This window comes from Sphaerodactylus townsendi, linkage group LG15 (genome assembly GCF_021028975.2).
Source record: "Sphaerodactylus townsendi isolate TG3544 linkage group LG15, MPM_Stown_v2.3, whole genome shotgun sequence".
In the NCBI taxonomy this organism is placed as follows: Eukaryota; Metazoa; Chordata; class Lepidosauria; order Squamata; family Sphaerodactylidae; genus Sphaerodactylus; species Sphaerodactylus townsendi.
The window spans coordinates 7,555,477-7,574,036 of NC_059439.1; the positions used below are offsets into that span (position 1 = coordinate 7,555,477).

General features: G+C 47.0%; 1 protein-coding gene across 1 annotated transcript in view; it reads left to right on the forward strand.

Moving 5' to 3' along the window:
• THRA (thyroid hormone receptor alpha) overlaps positions 1 to 18,560 on the forward strand; it is a 187,478-nt gene that overhangs the window by 106,543 nt on the left and 62,375 nt on the right. The window contains exon 2 of the mRNA XM_048517822.1: positions 611 to 872. Coding sequence (XP_048373779.1) covers positions 820 to 872 — 53 coding nt within the window. The 5' untranslated portion in view covers positions 611 to 819. The remainder of the gene's footprint in view (positions 1 to 610; positions 873 to 18,560) is intronic.

Here is an 18,560-nt window from a genome sequence, read left to right on the forward strand (position 1 = left end):
TTACTAAAAGCTGAGCTGGAGTTTACTGCCTTTTTCTTCTAAGAAAATCCGTTGTAGGGTGGGGAGGCTGAGACCAACACTACTGGCTCAGCTTCTTTTTTTGCACGGGGCCCTTTAAGAACCCAGGGAGCTGGCCTTGCGATCCTGGCCTCACCACCTACCTCCTGCTGCACCCATGACTGGGATAGCCTCCTTGCCCCAGTTCTGCCTTACCCAAGCCAGGACTGGGCGTGTCAACCAGCCTCATGGACAGCAGGATTCGCACTCTGGACAGTTCCATTGTAGAATGGAAAGGGTTACCTTATACTAAAAAAACAAGACGCCACCATATAACAATGTGAATTGTAAAGGGAAAGAGGGATTCCATTTGACCACCCCAAAAGGCTATGCTGTGGATCATTGGACCTGCATGGACATCTGTGTGGGTTGCGGACTGTAATGAGAAGGACAATTGCCACAGCAACGCGTGGCCAGGCCCCGCTAGTTAAACATGATTTTTTTTAAAAAAATTACTATTCGTTATTCTGATATCACAGAGACTTGAGGTTGGGTGAATCTTTTTTTTGTAAATGAAGAAGGAAAACAGCCTGGCTCTATTTTGTCTTTACAGGATTCCTACCCGGCATTTTCTCCCAGAATGTTTGATGTTTGCCAACGTTGAGGAAGCGCGATGGGGTTTGCCTCTTAACTGCAGGTAACCCCCCCCCCCTTCCTCCCAGATCCCAAACCCACATCTGTCGTGGCGGCCACGGAGGGTCGCCTCTGGGGGCGGAGCCCACCTCGGTCTCTCCTTCTAAGTTCTGGATGGAATTGCGGTGAATGGAACAGAAGCCCAGCACGGTGGAGTGCCTGTCGGAGCCAGAGGACACCCGGTAAGGCCATTGAAAGAGGTTGTGATCTTCTGGATTCCTCTTTTTTGTATGTCAGCTATTTCAAAAAGCTCTGATTGGTTCTTGAAATGCCCTGTGTTGTGGCAGGATTGTTGTCAACAGGGGGAAGGTCCCCTGTGTTGTGGCAGGATTGTTGACAACAGGGACAGGGAGAAGAACCCCTGTGTTGTGACAGGATTATTGTCAACAGGGGGAAGGTCTCCTGTGTTGTAGCAGGATTGTTGTCAACAGGGAGAAGGGCCCCTGTGTTGTGGCAAGATTGTTGTCAACAGCAGGCTAGGCCCTCTAATATACTGGAAAGTTCCTAGAGGGCCGCTGGCAGCACAGAAGTTGAGCTAAGTGGGGCCCAATTTGGTTCAGACCAGAACAGGGTACGATATTGGCAAGTGTAGTTCTGTCTGATAGGAATATCTGCGGTGGGGGGGCGGGGGGGGGCAACCTTCAGGTGTGATCTGGGGATTTCCTGGAATTACAGCTCATCTCCAGACTACAGAGATCAATTCCCCAGGAGAAAATGGATGCTTTGGAGGGTGGACTCTGTGGCAGTGTAGCTCTCTGTCCTCCGTAGACTCTACCCCCAAATCTCTAGGAGTCTCTTGACCTGGATCTGGCAGCCTTACTACCCCACCCCCTTCTGGTAGCCAGGGGGAATCTGGTAACCCTACTCAGGGGCCACTTGATTCTGCTTGCTTCAGAGCTACTTTATCATTTCAGTCCATCACCGCTAACGAGGGAGTACATAGGTCAAAGAACTGTTTGCATTAAAGGCTGTTTTCCAATACTCTGTTATGTTTTCCAATACCCTGTTATGTCTATTCCTTGTTCGCTGAATTTGATACTGGGTACAAAATTCAGCATTTTATAAAAAGACATTTCTAGCCCTTCTGATTGCAAATATAGATTTGACTGGAAATAGAGGGGACAAGCTCTGCCCTCAAAGAAAGCTCCCTTTCTTAGCTGTTTTCTCTCCTGTCTGTTCTCAGTGGTCTGAAAAATCTGTTTTGAGGTAGAGGCTAGTGGCTTATTGAGGCAAGGCAGATTCCTCCCAGAGTTCTTAGCTGCTAAGTCTTTAACCCTAAAATGCCTTGTCTTCAGGGCTTGAGGAATGGGATTGGGTCCCAAGCAGTGTGTGGTGAGAAAGCCCCTAGAGTGTCACAGGGTATAATTGAAGACCCTAGGGGGGCTCAAAGACACCAGCCATAGGAGAATGCCTGTTGCAACTCTCCAGGATTGCTGTGCTGGACTTGTCCACAGTGAGTCTGCCATGCTCCAGCGTGGTATAGTGGTTAAGAGCAGATGCACTCTAATCTGATTCCCTGCTCTGCCACTGAAGCTGTGGAGGCTTATCTGGTGAATCAGATTAGCTTGTGCATTCCAACACATGCCAGCTGGGTAACCTTGGGCTAGTCACAGTTCTTTGGAGTTCTCTCAGCCCCACCCACCTCACAGAGTGTTTGTTGTGTGGGGGTGGGGGGGAGGAAAAGGAGATTGTAAGCCCCTTTGAGTCTCCTTACAAGGAGAGAAAGTGGGGATATAAATCAAAACTCTTCTTCTACTTCTTCTCCATTAATTATGACTAAGTCATTTATTACCTATAGTGGAGAAGTACAACAGAAATGCCCACCATCAGTTAAGTCTGCCTGTTGCATCTCTGCATGAGTCACTGCCCTGGACTTCTCCCTTCCCAACCATGAGTAATGTCCAGCTTTATGACTAATACAGAATCACAAGGATAGACTCCTGTGAAAGTAGGTAATTTTTATTCATTGTTACATCCAACTTTAGTTTGTTAGAAAGGTATGGTTCAGCTCTTAGAAATTCGGGAAACTTTGCATTGCCTTTCTTTTGAGTCCTTTCAAACTCCATGGTTGTGTGAATGTGACTTGTGACTTGTGGAGTGACTTGTACTTTAATTCAGGACATGCAGGATAGGGAATCTGCTTCCATAGTTGCGTTTGGATGAAAGAGCCTTTTCACTTTTTGCAGTGATTATAATAAATCAATATCACTGCTGTTCTTTGCTGATAGGGCAGTATTTTCATTCTTCCATTGCATGCCCTTATTCTCTAGCATCTTTCTTTGTCCTTAATGCCATTGGCTGAACAGCTCTGATGTCACAGCAGTTTGGAGACAGGAATGTTGTGATCACACTGGCTTCTATTGGTTTAGTTGCTCTAATCTTTGCATGTCCAATGATTAAGACAAGCACAGGATTTTCATTGGTCAACTCTCTGAGTTTTCTCCCTCCCCTTCCTCACGCATATTATGGCAACGAATCTATGGCCATTACAGGATCTTAACACAGGGATTATAGGAGCAAGAATAACAGTAGCCGGGTTCACTGGTCCCTTCTGCACAGGCAACACAAATGGGCCTGTGTTTTTGTTTGCACAGCAAGTGCAGGGGCCATCCGGGATCACTGGGATCCTAGCATCAGGATGTGGCATGGTTTGCACAGGAAACACTGTGCTTCCTTGTGAACCGCGCATCCGAGAATCTTCAACCCCACCCCAGAATCCCCTCCCTGAGAATTCCACACACCTACTTAACATCCCAAAATGGTGGACATCTAGAGAACCAACTCTAATGGCGGCTGCCTGGAGAATCCAGCATGATGATGGACGGGAGGGGAGAAATAGAACACTTCCTGCTTGCTGTAATCCACACAGGCAAGCAGGAAGTGTCTGAAACCTGGGTTAAAGGGGAAAAATTGCTAATTTAGCAACTTTCATTTAACTCTGGTTCAGCCAAATAGGAGCATTTGGAGGGAGAGTTCTGTGGGAACTTCTCCCCATAACACTTTTTTCGCACCCCTGAACCCATTATATTTGGTCTGTGCAGAATCACGCTCTGTCTAGCAAATATGATGCTACCCTGGTCCTACTTGGGGGCTGGCATCCTAACCTATTCACAGGTTTCTTGCAAGTATAAAATGGAGGAGAGGAGATGCTGGCATCTCCTGATGGCCACTGGGTTGCCCTCAGCCAGTTGTCCTAAAAACAAAGCCTATTGAGTATGTTTTTGTCCCTTGCCATCAGGTTCCACCTTGGGAGGGACCACGATTCAGTACTGTTTTGTATGCAGAAGGTCCCAGGTTCAGTCCACGGCATGTGCAGCTGAAAAGATTGAGAGTGTAGGTCAGGGATGTCCAACTCGGGCGCTTCAGATGTTCTTGGACTACAATTCCCATCAGCCCCTGCCAGCATGGCCAATTGGCTGTGTTGGCAGGGACTGATGGGAATTGTAGTCCATGGCCCTTCGAGATTACCAGAGTTAGACACCTAAGGTGAAATGATAATGAAAAGACTTCCATCTGAGACCCTGGGAAGCTGCTGCCAGCCTGAGTAACCAATACTGAGAGTAAGGGTGTTGTGGGTTTTCCGGGTTGTATGGCCGTGTTCCAGTAGCATTCTCTTCTGACGTATCACCTGCGTCTGTGGCCAGCATCTTCAGAGGATCTGATGGTAGTAAAGCAAGTGGAGTATGGAATGTCCAGGGTGGGAGAAGAACCATTCGCATTGGTTAAAAGTGTTAAGGGTGCAGTTTGCAAGTGTAATTTGCATGTGTTAAGTACACTTGCAAACTGCACTTTGCAATTCACACTTGCAAATTCACACATGCACATTGCACCCTTAACACTTTTAACCAATGCGAATGGTTCTTCTCCCACCCTGGACATTCCCTATCAGGTATATATACTCCACTTGCTTTACTACCATCAGATCCTCTGAAGATGCCAGCCACAGATGCGAAGCCAGCGTCAGAAGAGAAACTGCTGACAAATTTGGCACACAACCACTAACCTGGAAAACCCACAACATCCCAGTGATTCCGGCCATGAAAGCCTTTGACAATACAATACTGAGAGTACTGTAACAATAGCCTGACTCCATATAAAGCCTCTTCATGTTGCGGATAAGGATCATGCAGGGAAATTTTTATAAAGAATGGGTCTTCCCACCCCCTTTTAGACAATATGTGTCTTAACATGTTTAAAATGTTGTGGGCTAGTAACTTTTGAGACTTTGTTGCATATTTGATCTGTGGGTTTTCTGAACTGACTTGGGGATTGCTTTGGGGACGGCAATACGAAAGAACCCTCCCTGAGTGTCGGTGCAGAAACAGCTGTACAAGGCGCGTTCAGAAGGGGTGCCTGCAGGGCCGAGGGAGTAAGTGGTGGAAACATCTGGGCAAGAACCTGCGTGCAAGCTCACGAATACACACAGAGCCTGTGGCGATGCCGCCAGCTGATGGAGTAACTGGCTCGCAGCTTAGGTTCTTGGCAGAATTTGCAAGGTGACGAAACCACAGCTCCTCTGGCAAAGTTTGGCACTTTGAGACCTCCATGTTGCCAATTCCTGTTTGCTGCATCCCCTTTGGCTTTGGTCCCTGTTCTCAGAGGCCGTGCTGTGCAGGGGTGGTATCTGGCATCAGACTACAAATTTAGGCAGCCGGTGAGATGCAGCTTCCTCGGGGGGTGGGTTGGGTTGTCCTTTGAAAAACCAAGAGTGTCCTCAGCTCTGAGCCTTGCAAAGCTGGAAGCTTGTTAGTAGCATCTCTGGAAGGCTCAGAAACCAGAGATGGGTTTGGTAGGGGTGTCCCAGCAGTCAGGTGGTGGGTATTAAGTTGCTTGGCCTGGCTGCTTCTGTTCCCTGGCTGTCATAGTCACTTCTCTGAATTCCCATCTCCCCAGGTCAGGGTTGCTAGTGACCCTGGAAGAAAGTGGAGAGGCTTCTCCTGGAGTGAGCAGTGTTGTGCATTGGCTCTCAGCCATCTCAGCCTCTGCCATAGTCTAGATTTCGAATTGATTGACAGGGGAGTCTGAGCAGGTGGGTGGGTGCCCTTCCACAGGGTGATTTTGCAGGCGACCAGCATATTCACCGTGTGGAGCCGGGCTTCCTTAAGGCTATATACAAGCTGTGCTGTGAACAACACATTTCCTTTTTCGCTTCTCCCCACCCACCTATTTTCCCCCTATTAAACCTTTTTTACATATTCATGTCAGAATTTCTCAAGCTTGTTGAGTCAATGCAATGTTTGTACAACTGCTGCAATAACCTCTCAGCAAAGACGAGGGGGTGTACATTTTGATGCAAAGCGTAAGAGTGGAGCGTGCTGCTAATTTTAATGTAGAAAAACGTGGCCCTCTGGAAACTGTTGGAGGAAGGAGATCCTCATTCACGTCTCTGTTGAACATTTTTTTTTAAAAAAGCAGGAATTATTTTCCTGGATCAGACCAAGGTTAACTTTATACATCATTCTTTTTTTCTCTTTCCACCATACCCCATCAGATCTCTCCGGCAGCTCAAGTATAGCCTTCACCTGTTGCTTTTCCCACTCTGGCTTGTACTTGGAAGTGTGTTGCCAGTATATGCGAAGGTTCGATTTATTTATTTTTTTGAAATATACGCCCGCTTGCCAGAGACCGCATCAAGGCTGCTAGCAGCAGGGGAAAAATTAAAACATTAAAGCAAATAATTAAAACCATGCAAACTCCATCAGCAATAAAACCATCATGAAAAGAGCATGAAAGCAAGCAAATAATTAAAACAATGCAAAACTCCATCAGAAGTAAGAGCCCCATGAAAGGGCCACGAAAACCATCTTCGCACTGATCATAAAATGGCAGTTGGGCATAATGCTGACCGAGGAACAGCTGAAACAACCCTGCACTCCAGTTATACCCCTCAAACTGCCTGGTTCCTACGGTCCTTTTTCTCTTTGCCTCTGAAGAATACGAATAGGGCAGTGGTGGGATTCAACAGGTTCGCACCACTTCGGCAGACTTGGTAGTTAAAATGGGGCCTGTAAACAACCAGATGTTAAATTATTTGAATCCCACCACTGGATTAGGGAATAGGATTGTCAAGTTCCCCCTGGACACTGGAAGGGTGGTGGTGATAGGATTGCCAGATCCAGGTTGGGAAATTCCTGGGGATTTGGGGTGGATCCTGGGGAGGACAGGGAACTCACTGGGGTTCAAGGCAGAAGCGTACAGCCTATAGGGATATGGGGTCACCCATGTTCCCGGGTGCATGCCTTTTGGTCATGTGGGTGCCCCCCACACGACCAAAAGATGTCCTCCCCGGGCACACGCCGCTCTGCCTTCCTGTAGGTTGGCTCAAGAGCTCAGCAGCAGGTGGCTGCAGTACCCGCCTGGGCTGCCTACCTGGCCCACTTTTGGCCTCCCCAGGAGGGCAGGGCTCAGCCTGCATGGAGGCCGGCGGAAGGACCTGGTGGCAGACGACCCCGCCCCACACACAGCCATACCCCCCACGTGGCAACAGCCCTGAGCATGGGGAGAAGGGGTTGTCTCCAGAGACAACCAGTCTGTACTCCCCTTCTGGGGCCTGGTCAAAACCTGGAGAAGGGGTTGTCTCCGGGCGCCATTTCCCCCCGATGCGCCTCTGGTACAAGGCCATAAAGTCTACATTGCAAAGCATTCCTTTTCTCCAGGGGAAATGATCTCTGTAGTCTGTAGATGAGCTGTGACTCTGTTGAATCCCCAGGACTCACCTGGAGACTGGCACCCCCACCACTACAGGAGTTCCAGTCAGACAAAACTTCATGTTGGGGTGTTGTGGATTTTCCGGGTTGTATGGCCGTGTGCCGGTAGCATTTTCTCCTGGTGTTTCACCTGCATCTGTGGCTGGCATCTTCAAACGTTAAAATGCCAGGCAACTGTTATGCAGATGCCCTCACTAAGTTGATTGTGCAACTTCAGTGTTACATGCATATGCTAAAATGGGTGGATCCCACCCGACACATGCAAATCAAGCTTGCTAATTGCACCCTTTACTCTTGTTAACCAATGTAAATGATTCTTTCTCCCATCCTGGACATTCCACAGCTATATATACTCCACTTGCTTTACTACCATCAGATCCTCTGAAGATGCCAGCCACAGATGCAGGCAAAACGTCAGGAGAAAACACTACTGGAACACGGCCATACAGCCTGGAAACCCCAGTGATTCCGGCTGTGAAAGCCTTCGACAATACATAAAACTACATGTGCCGCCATCATACTGTCCTGGTCCAACCCAAATGGGCTCCATTTGGGTCAACTTCTTCTGGCCTGCCAGTGGGCCTCCTGGCCTTCCCTATTAGGGAAAGGTGCGAGGTATTTTACCTCCCCTTCCCCCTGCTATGCCTCTGCCACCTGAGGGAGGGATTGATCCTTTTGCTGAGTTCCTGGTGTTCTGCTGTCCTGGAATGTTGCTGGGGATGAGGCCCTCCGCCAAGCTACAGCCTGCCCTTATTGTTATGGTGATCTCTGGGGCCAGAGGCGTTCCTCCCATTGGGCAAAGTGGGCAGCTGCCCTGGGCGCAGCCCTGTGGGGGGCGCAGGTTTGTTTGTGGGATTTTTTGTATTTTCAGTGTTTTTCCATTTTTGGTCTGCAGAGGGCGCAGCTTTTAGGCTAGCACAGGGGTAGGGAACCTGCGGCTCTCCAGATGTTCAGGAACTACAATTCCCATCAGCCTCTGTCAGCATGGCCAATTGGCCATGCTGGTAGGGGCTGATGGGAATTGTAGTTCCTGAACATCTGGAGAGCTGCAGGTTCCTCTACTTTGGCAGCACCAAACTTTCTTGAACAGGCAGAGTCCCATTGCCTTTCATGTGGATCCAGTGCTGTGATTCCTCAAAGGTGCTCCCCATCTTCCACATTGTTTCCAATGGAGCTAATAGATGAGGTTACACCTTTGAGGTCCAAGGACCCCTGAACCAAACTTATGGACTCACAAACCTGGGAGTGGATATCATCACTCCCCAAGCTCCCATCATCCATTGTTTTTCCCAATGGAAGCTAACAGAAGTTGATGGGGGCTACACCTTGAGGGTCCATAACTTTGGACCCCTGAACCAAACTTCACCAGTAAACCTGGGTGGTATCAATAGGAGTCTCCTAAAGATAACTCCAGTGACCGGTGCTAGCTTACAACAATTGCACCCCTGTCACAGGCACCTCTCAAATTTCCCCAGATTTTCCTTTTAAATCCCCCGCCTTTGACATGGATTTAAAGAGAGAATCTGAGGATCCCCGATAGCTTATATCACATTGCAAGTGATGCTGCTTCAGGTGGGGGAGAATCAACCCCAATAGTATCACTTCCAATGTTGTTTTAAACTGGGAACCCCAGATTCTCCCTTTAAGGAGAATTTAAAGTTAGAATCTGGGCTCCCTAGTTTAAACACTTCCCAGTGAAATCGATGCTGTTTGGGGGTGGATTCCATCACTTGCTTTAAACTAGGGGAGCCCAGATTCTCCTTTGAAGAGCATTGAAAGCGATGCTGTTTCCACCAATTGGGGTGCTGGATACAACTGCACCGCAAAATGTTTTCATAGCAGCATGTTTAAGATTTTGAAAGCATTGGAAAAATGTTTTCAAAAATTATTTCTGTGCATGGCTTATTTGCTGTGCTCAGATTTGTGAGTTGGGGCATGCCTATAATGTGATGCAGACTTCCTGAAAGTCAACCCGGTGCGAAAAAAATCTCCATTGCTTGGTGGTCACAGTGGGGAGGTGTGGCTGCCCATGGGGGGGGCACCAAACTCCAGTTTGCCTGTAGATACCACTGGTAGCGTGAAGCTGGGTTACATGCTGCATTGCCAATATCAGGCATCAAACTCAGGTTTTGCCCAGGGCTCCAGTTTGCCTAGTTACGCCACTGTCTGGGGCCCAGTTCCACGCTGAGAAGTCCCTGTGAAATCACCTGCAGCGTAAGGGCTCAACTTGCTGAAGGGCTGTTTTGATGCTCTGCTTGTGTCCCTGGTGGCACACTAGGGATGCCAGCCTCCAGGTGAGACCTGGGGATCCTCTGGAATCACAGTTCATCTCTAGACTACAGCAATCAGTTCCTGTGGAGAAAATGGATGCTTTGGAGGAGGGACTTCGTGGCCCTGTAGCCTTCTGAGGCCCTTGTCCTCCCCAGACTCCACCCCCAGATTGCCAAGAATTTCCCAACTTGGATCTGGCAACACTACCTCCCTACCTGTGGCCAGAGGGGACCTGGCAACTGTATGGTAGCCCAGTTTGGAACCAGAAAGCAGTGGCATAAATCAGTTCCTGGCACCATTGATGTCTATCACACCACTGATGGCCAGGGGCGAGCTGAAGTCATGCTGTTCACTCCTTGCTGTGCTACTCTGAGCAGTCTCTTGGTCCATCAGCCAGAAAACCAGCCTGGGTCACGATCCTCATCAGCGTGAGTCTTTCTTCTCTGCTGTAAAACTGCTGCTGTGAGATGGAGACATTGGCGGAATGAAGGAAAGCGTTCAGTTGTGGTGGAGATTTCAAAAAAGGGACGAGGTTCGGGGGGGTGGGGGGTGCCGTGCTTTTCCATTAAGGTTTTGAGTTGGTGACTGGAGTGTATTTCATTTGGGTGTTTTGGCTAAATTAAACTGCATATTACCGTAACTGGAAATTTTCCAGCCCGTGTTTTCAATGGCACTGCAGAGACCGTCAGAATTTCTTTTGGGAGCCACTTTTGAACCCTTGGGAAAAAAAATGCAAAGGATATAGAACGGAAAAAAATAATATCATCAATCAATCCTAGCAGATAGCTGTGAAGTTCAGTTGGTGATCTTGGTCAACTCCCTCTAAACATAACCCGCCCCACAGGACTAAATGTTGTGAGAGTTCAAAAGGGAGAAAATTTGCACTCTGGATGAGAGTCCTAAGAACGTGGGTAGAGCTATTTGATGCCATCTGACTGGGAAACAAAGACCATGTTTAGGCCCCATGAAGATCTTTGGTTAGTTTCACGCAAGCGTCCACTTAGCTACCTCGCAGGATGGTTGTGAAAATGAAAGGATGCAGGGGTGACAATGTAACCATGTCAGAGAATGGGAAACAGTGACTAATATGAAGGCTGATGTGGTGTGTGTTAAGGTAGTGACCAAGGAATTTTATTTTATTTTAGTGGTTGTGGTTGTGGTCTGGGTATCAGATTGGTTGCTAATATTGTTCTAAACTTTAAAACTTTTAAATTGGTTAAACTTTTAAAATGTGATATATTCTGTGCACCTGTGTTCTCTCCCCCCCCCCCCAATAAAGCACATGGTGGAGAGGCAGGATAGCACCATTCGCAATAATGAAAGTTTTGAGAAAAGAGACAGTGTCACAAGGTGGTAACCATACTAAATGGTGATTCAGGAGGCCTGGGTCCAGATCCTTGCTCTGCAGTGAAACTTGCCAGATAACCTTGGGTCCATCTCCCTCCATCTCTCTCAATCTAGCCTACCTCACAGGACTGTTGTGAGATAAAGCAGAGGAGAAGAGAGCTATGTGCGACGACTCGAGCTCTGGGGAAGAAAAGTGGGAATGTGTACTGTGTATGTATCAGTAGTCTACAGCCTATGGTTATGAAGGCAAATATGAAACAAAATATGACTCTAACAAATGAAAAATGGACGTCTGTTAGAAGGGCAAGCAGGAGAGTGGAATAACCAGTATTGTGGAGGGAACGGCAAGCAAAGAGTTTTATGGGACTTAAAAGGCTGGCGCTGAGGAAACTATGTGGATTATTAATTTATCAGTTTTCAGTAATGTTAAATTTAATGGTTTCAGTTCCGCAAATGGACTTTGTTATACCAGCTCTTGGTTAATATCTGACTCTGAATTCTGTCATCGTTTGGCTCCTTGAATGCAAAAGATTGCAGACCTCTGAGGGAGCAGATAAATGGGACCAGCTCTTTGCTTGCTTTGGCCTGTATTACTTTGACATTTATATGTTACTTTACATTTTACTACCAACCAGCTTTTCTGCTGGTGAAAAAAACAGAATGGGGGGAGTAACCGCTGCCCCCCCCCCCCAAAAAAAAGGCTCTGTGGGTGGCCCTGGCTGTGTGCCTGGAGAAAAGCCTTGAGGGACAGAGAAGGGGGCTTTTGGCAGGAGGGAACTCAAGGAGGATGGTGTAGAAAAGCTGTGTGCGGCCAATCTGTTACCTCAGTAGCCCTTACAACAGCCCTGCAAGGTTGGTTAGTATCATGCCTCAGTTGTGGATGGGAAGTTGAGGAACGAATTGCAGTAGTCCTTACAACAAATCAAATTTAATGGATACGGTCTTAGACCAGTAATTTAAATATAATGCATAAAAATGGAAAGCGCATAGCCACCACGTACAGTTAAAGTATTAGTAAAATTAATTACAGCTTACTAAGTACAGGAAAAGCCACAATAAATTAAGTAAGATCCTTTATGATAAGACACTTGCCTTCTTGTTTGTCATGAGACTACCTTTTTATAAGCAAATGGACAGAATTTTGCCACAGCATAGAAAACGTTAGGGTCCTTACCCTTGAGTAAAACTTTGGTGAATAAGAGGTCAGTATCAGTTGTATAGATATGTGTGAACAGATTTAACCGGGGGGGGGGGGGGGTGTTGTTTACTTTCCTCAATGCATGATTCACAGTAGAGAAGAATATGTGTGATTGTTTCTATATCCCTTGTACTGCAGATGCAGCAACACCACTCAAGCAGTGGCACAGTGCCAAGGGGCGGTGGGGTACGTGACACACTGGGCACACACCCCTGTGGGGGCGTTCCAGGGCAGTCTGGGGGTGTGGAGAGGCGCAGGGCACATGTGTGCCCTGGGGGTGTGGGGCAGTCTGGGGGTGTGGAGTTGCGCAGGGCCCCCTTGTTCCGCCCCTGCACTCAAGTGGTATAGTTTGAAATCTTCCCAATAGTACAACCAAGGGAAAGGCATTGGAGCGGGCTCTGGAAAAGGTCCGGCAATATTTAGGCAGGATCATAGAGGATAAGTAGGGAGCAGAAGAAGTACCTTCCCAAGATTTTAAAGATCTGTATAGGGGAGGGAGGAGAGCAATTTCAGACTGCATTTCGATGTCACTAAGATGCTGAGAGATCAGGGACTAGGCTTTACACCGACTGAGCTCCAATAATTACATGGGGTCCACCCCGACCAGCGTAAGCTTTTGAATTATACTAGAGCACTAAGATGGGAAGGGTGTAGACAACAAGAACTGGGGTAATAACCCATGTATATTTAAATGAATATTCAGCCAATAGTTTATTGTCAATCTCCACGCTTGCTTTTCAGCCTTAAATATCTGGGCTTCTTGTCTAAAAACAAATTGGCTGTACATTTGGGAGTAATGAACAAGGCGAGGAAGCTTGATAACGCTCTCTCTGGTGGTGTAAAATTGTAAATGAACCCCAGCACCATAGGTGAGTTGGGCAAGGGATTTGGCTGTGAATAGCTTTATAGCTGCCAGTATGTAACCACCTCCTTGTGATCAGAAATATCTAAGAATCAACTTTGTGCTTCTTTGAGTGAATTATGGCTTGTATTTCTCATTATGTTGGAATACAACCTTTAGATATTTAAAGCATTTCACCTGCTCAGTTTGATGTCCATTTATCTGCCATAAAGATTTTTTAATTTACTATTGAAACGCATGATTTTTGGCTTTCCATAATTGATGGATCGATGTTCCTTTTGACGTTGTTGGGCCTGCACTTTTAAGGCATGCTTGAGCCTGACTCTGGTTAACAAAAGGATAGCAGCATTGTCAGTGTACATGAGGATGGGTAATCTTTTGCCGCCTGCAAGTGTGGGTGCATGAATATACTGCTCCTGTAAAACTTTGATGAGTGAATTTACATAAGTGTTAAATAGAAAGGGAGGCAAAGATACCCTTCTCTCACCCCCAAGGTGATATTTTCAGGTAGTTTAATGATTAGAAATAGAAGGCATCTGTCAGTTGAAGTTTCTGCAGGTTTCACCCATAGGCACCCTTGAGGGATGTTATCAACGGCAGCTTTAAGATCTACAAAAGCTGCATACAGAGAACCCTTAGTAGTGCAGACATATTTATCTATAAGATAATCGACCCTGTCTGAAGCCCACCTGTTTCTCCTCCAGGACTCTTTCACAATCCTGCCAGTTAGACATTTTTAAACCGAGATGTTTCATATATAGTTTACTAACTACATTAAGTAAACTAATTGGCCTGTGGTTTGCTGGGACTGTGCTTGCCCCTTTTTTTTGTAAATGGGGATTGTCACAGTTATACCCCCAGTCTTGTGGGTTGCAATCTGTACTATCAATATACGTAAAAAGCTTAGCCAAAATTGGAGCCATAGCTCTTACAACAGTCCTGCGAGGTTGGTCAGTATCATACCTCAGTTGCAGAACTAAGGCTTTCCCATTTGCTGACCTACTGCCCTGTGGTTGCACTTGTACATGCAGAAGCAGTATATTTGCATTCTTTGAAGTGGAGAGCTTGGGCATTCCTTGACAGGTGGTCTTCAGCTTAGCCCCTTTCCGCACAGCAAATGTCAGGATAAAGTTGCAGTCAAGATAAAGTAACCCTTTCCCCTGTTTTTGCATTTGCATGCATCCATTCACAGGCTAGCGATTAGGAGCCTCATCGAGAACAATTCAGAACATGCCACATCTTCGCGATAGAGACACGCCTCCTCTTTTATTTACTTCCCACTGGATGCATAAAGGCTACACAGGCATGCTCAAAATTAACCCCACAGCCTTGCTGCTGTCTCATGATGATCATCTTGTGTAATTCGCATAGCTAGCGCGAGATGTAAGACACAAATTTTTTTTTAAAAGGGGAAGCGGGAGACAAATAAAAGCGCATCTTCTGCCTGAAGCCATTCGGCCAAGGAAGCTGCTCGCAACCCAGGATTTTTAAAAGACTGGCAAAATAGCACAACCTCCTTTTTTTTAAAAAAAACGGTTTTAGGGAAGGAAAATAACAGGGCAGAACTCGCGTTTAGGGGCGGGAACTGTGCGAAGTCCCCCCTCCAACTGGGTTTTTACCATCCTACACCCATGTTTATTGACTTGTTCAGAGTGGGCCTCAGATGGGGTGTCCAATGCACATGGTCCTTGGTGTACCACTCATTCCTCTGTGAGACTAGCTCTTGTCCCTCCAGTTCTGTTCCTGCCAGAATGCTAGTCCTCAGAAGAACTCATATTCTTGTATGACAGGCTGTGGCCTGAATCTGGGTCGCTCATGCGGCACCCAGGAGGTCGAGGGGAAGTCATGAGCCGCCCAGGAGTAAGTGCCCATTATCTGTTGCTGCTGTGGCTGGAGTCCCTTCTGAGCCCTGCAATGCAGCAGGTGTCTCTTGCTGGCAAAGTTCCGTGTCCCTTGGCCATCTGCCCTGCTGCCCTCTCTCCGCCCAGCCTTTCCTGGCGGGAGGTGCTGGCATTCAGGCCAGACCTGTGGGGCTGGGCGCCACGTTTCTTCTGATTCCAATCCTAAAGTTTGCAAAGCTGCAACTTCAAACCTCCTCCTTTAAAAATGTATTACCCTTCCAATTTTTACATAGTTAGCTCCTTTTTAACCATCTACTCACCCTCACGGGCAGAGACAGGGACTCCAAATCACGGATGCTAAGAAAGGGGACGTTTGAATAAGCCATTCCTGTCCCAGCGAGCTGATTTTCTGCAGAATTGGAGTTTTCTGGATGCAAGATTGTGGGGGAGAGGGGGGATTATTTTGCTGACTATCAAACAGGGTTGCCAACAGACCAGGAGAAAAATGTTCTGCATCTTTGACAGAGGTTTGATGTGGAAATAGGCAACTAATGCTTTTTGTGGTGTACAGATAAATAACTTCACATGTTGAATAATATACCATGAAGCCTCTGCTAAAGGAAAAGGACTTCCTGCCCTTTCAGGCAGTTTGTAGTCCTACTAGCGAGGAATACATATGGTCCTCACAGCCATCCACCTCCACAGTTGCTGGATGAGGCCTCCATATTCACAGAGCAGTGATGGTGGTATAGAATTTTTTTATGGGATGGGTTTGGGGGGTGGAGCCAGCGCCTCCTTAAAGTTCGCCACCTCACCCTGGCCTTGTGCTTATAAAGTGCTTATAAAAGCCATTCTCGCAGTGCCAGGAACAGCAGACCCCAAAGCTGGCCTCCTAGTCGGCAGTCCCTTCTGCCCTCCCGTCCGGGCAGAGGCATAGCTAGGGAAAATGGAGCCCAATGCAAAATCTGCGTCCCCCACAATCTCCCACAAGAGATGGGTGGTGGCCGTTTTGTGATGCTGGGAATCCACCCAAGCTAAAACAACTTCACTTTCAATGGTGTTTGGAACTAGCAACCCCAGATTCTTCTTTAAATCCACCTTAAAGGGAGAAATGGGGTCCCTAGTTAAAATTAACATTGAAAGTGATGCTGTTTTTGGGTGGATTCTCCCTCACCCTGAAACAGCATCACTTTCAGTGTTTAAACTGGGGACCTCAGATTCTTCCTTTAAATCCATACCAAAGGGGGTGGATTTAAAAGGAGAATCTGGGGAAATTTGGGGGGTGCCTGCTGTCAGGGGTGCAATGGTTAAGCTAGCAGCACCAAACCTTCAGAGCATCTTTAGGAGTCCCTTCCCTTTGGTGAAGTTTGGTTCAGGGGGTCCAAAGTAGCTCCCATCCCCTATTAGCTACCATTGGAAACAATGGGGTATGGGGCACCCCCTTTGGGAGTCCATAACTTTGGGCCCCCTAAACCAAACCTCCCCACACCTGGGTGGTATCATCAGGAGAGTCTCCCAAACAATCCCTGAAATTTTGGTACTGCTAACCTAAAAACCGCTGCCTGCAGGCCAAAAACTGAAAAAAAAACTCTTAAAAAAACACAAATGGAGCAGAGCTTCCGACATGTAATGGGGGAGGTTAAACCTGGGAGAACCCCCCCCCCCTTACCTACCTCCTTGGGCACTGTACCTGACAATTGCTAGGGGAGCAGAGACTTTTGAAGACTTTGGCCTCCGTGTGCCTCCTCTGAAACTCCTGGAGTATCTGGTCTGCCCCTGTGGGAAATGGGATGCTGGACTAAGTGGACATAAGTCCTCTTAGATTTGAATGTCCAGCCTTGGCTTATGGGAAGGTGTGTTCTCATGTTCTCAGGAAACAGACCAGGAAAGGGATTTGAGCATCTTAGTTGATAGTTCCTTGGGAATGTCAACTCAATGCATGGCAGCTGTGAAAAAGGCAAACTCTATGCTGGGGATAATTAGGAAAGGAATTAATAATAAAACTGCAAAGATTGTCATGCCCTTATATAAAGCGGGGTGTGACCACACTTGGAGTACTGTGTTCAGTTGTGGTCTACAATACTTCAAAAAAAAGGATAACAAAGCAGATAGAAAAGTGCAAAAGAAGGAGCAATGAGGATGATTTATGCGAGTCTGGAACACCTTCCTATAAAAAAGAGGCCGCAGCGTTTGGGGACTCTAGTTCTGGAGAGGAAACGGGCGGGGAGTATTGAAGACTATAAAATTATAAAAGGGGCCGACAATGTTGACAGACAGAAATTTTTCTCTCTTTCTCACAATACTAAAACCAGGGGGCATACATTGAAAATGCTAGGGGGAAGAATTAGGACTAATAAAAGGAAACATTCCCTTCTCTCTGGACACAGTGTGTAACAGACTTCCCTCTGTGATACACCTCTGAAGATGCCAGCCACAGATGCAGGCGAAACATTAGGAACAAGATCCACTAGACCACGGCCACACAGCCCGGAAAACCCACCAGAACCAGTTGAATCCGGCCGTGAAAGCCTTCGACAATATCCTTCTGCATTTTTACATAGCCCCAAGTCACACACACCCAGGACAACTATCCAGAGGTGTTTCCGCACCAAAGATAAGACCTGGATGTCTTGGAAGAATGGATCTTAATGGCTCCTGATGGCCCTGAATTGTCATTGTATAATTCAATCTATGATGTAACCTCTGAAACTATAAGAAGTCTGTAAGACCTGGATGTCTTGGAAGAATGGATCTTAATGGCTCCTGATGGCCCTGAATTGTCATTGTATAATTCAATCTATGATGTAACCTCTGAAACTATAAGAAGTCTGTACTTTTCTGTGTTCGTGGTGCTTTTTGCCAGGTTTGGCCATGCGCCTTGCCTGGTGCTGACCATGCTGCTGAATTCACTTCTTACTGAATGAAAACTCTGTTCGACTGCATTAAAACTTTATTTTATTTTTCAATTTGAATTTTGTGACTTCAATTTTATTTGCTGCCAAGCTGAAATCACTATTAAAGTTGCCCATGGCAGTGGGTAACACAAGCACATAAGAAAGAGCCTGCTGGTCCATCTAGTCCAGCACTCTGAGAGTCCATTTAGTCCAGCACTCTGCTCCTTGCAGTGGCCCACCAGATGCCTTTGGGAGCTCACATGCAGGATGTGAAAGCAATGGCCTGCTGCTGCTGCTGCTGCTGCTCCCAAGCACCTGGACTGCTAAGGCATTTGCAATCTCAGATCAAGGAGGGTCAAGATTGGTAGATCAACTTCTCCATAGATCAACTTCTCCTCCATAAATACCATCCAGAGCCCCTGGGGATGGGGCGGTATAGAAAACCAAACAATAAAATAAATAAATAAATAAAAATCTGTCCAAGCCTCTTTTAAAGCTATCCAGGTTAGCGGCCATCACCACCTCCTGTGGTAGCATATTCCAAACACAGGTTGTGTGAAAAAATGTTTTGGGTACATACTTCCCTCTGTGATACACCTCTGAAGATGCCAACCACAGATGCAGGCCAAACGTTAGGAACAAGATCCACCAGACCAAAGCCACACAGCCCGGAAAACTTACCAGAACCAAATGCAGAAGGGGTTTGCCTGATTCATCTACTTTCTGCATCCTTTTTCTCTGGGTCCATCT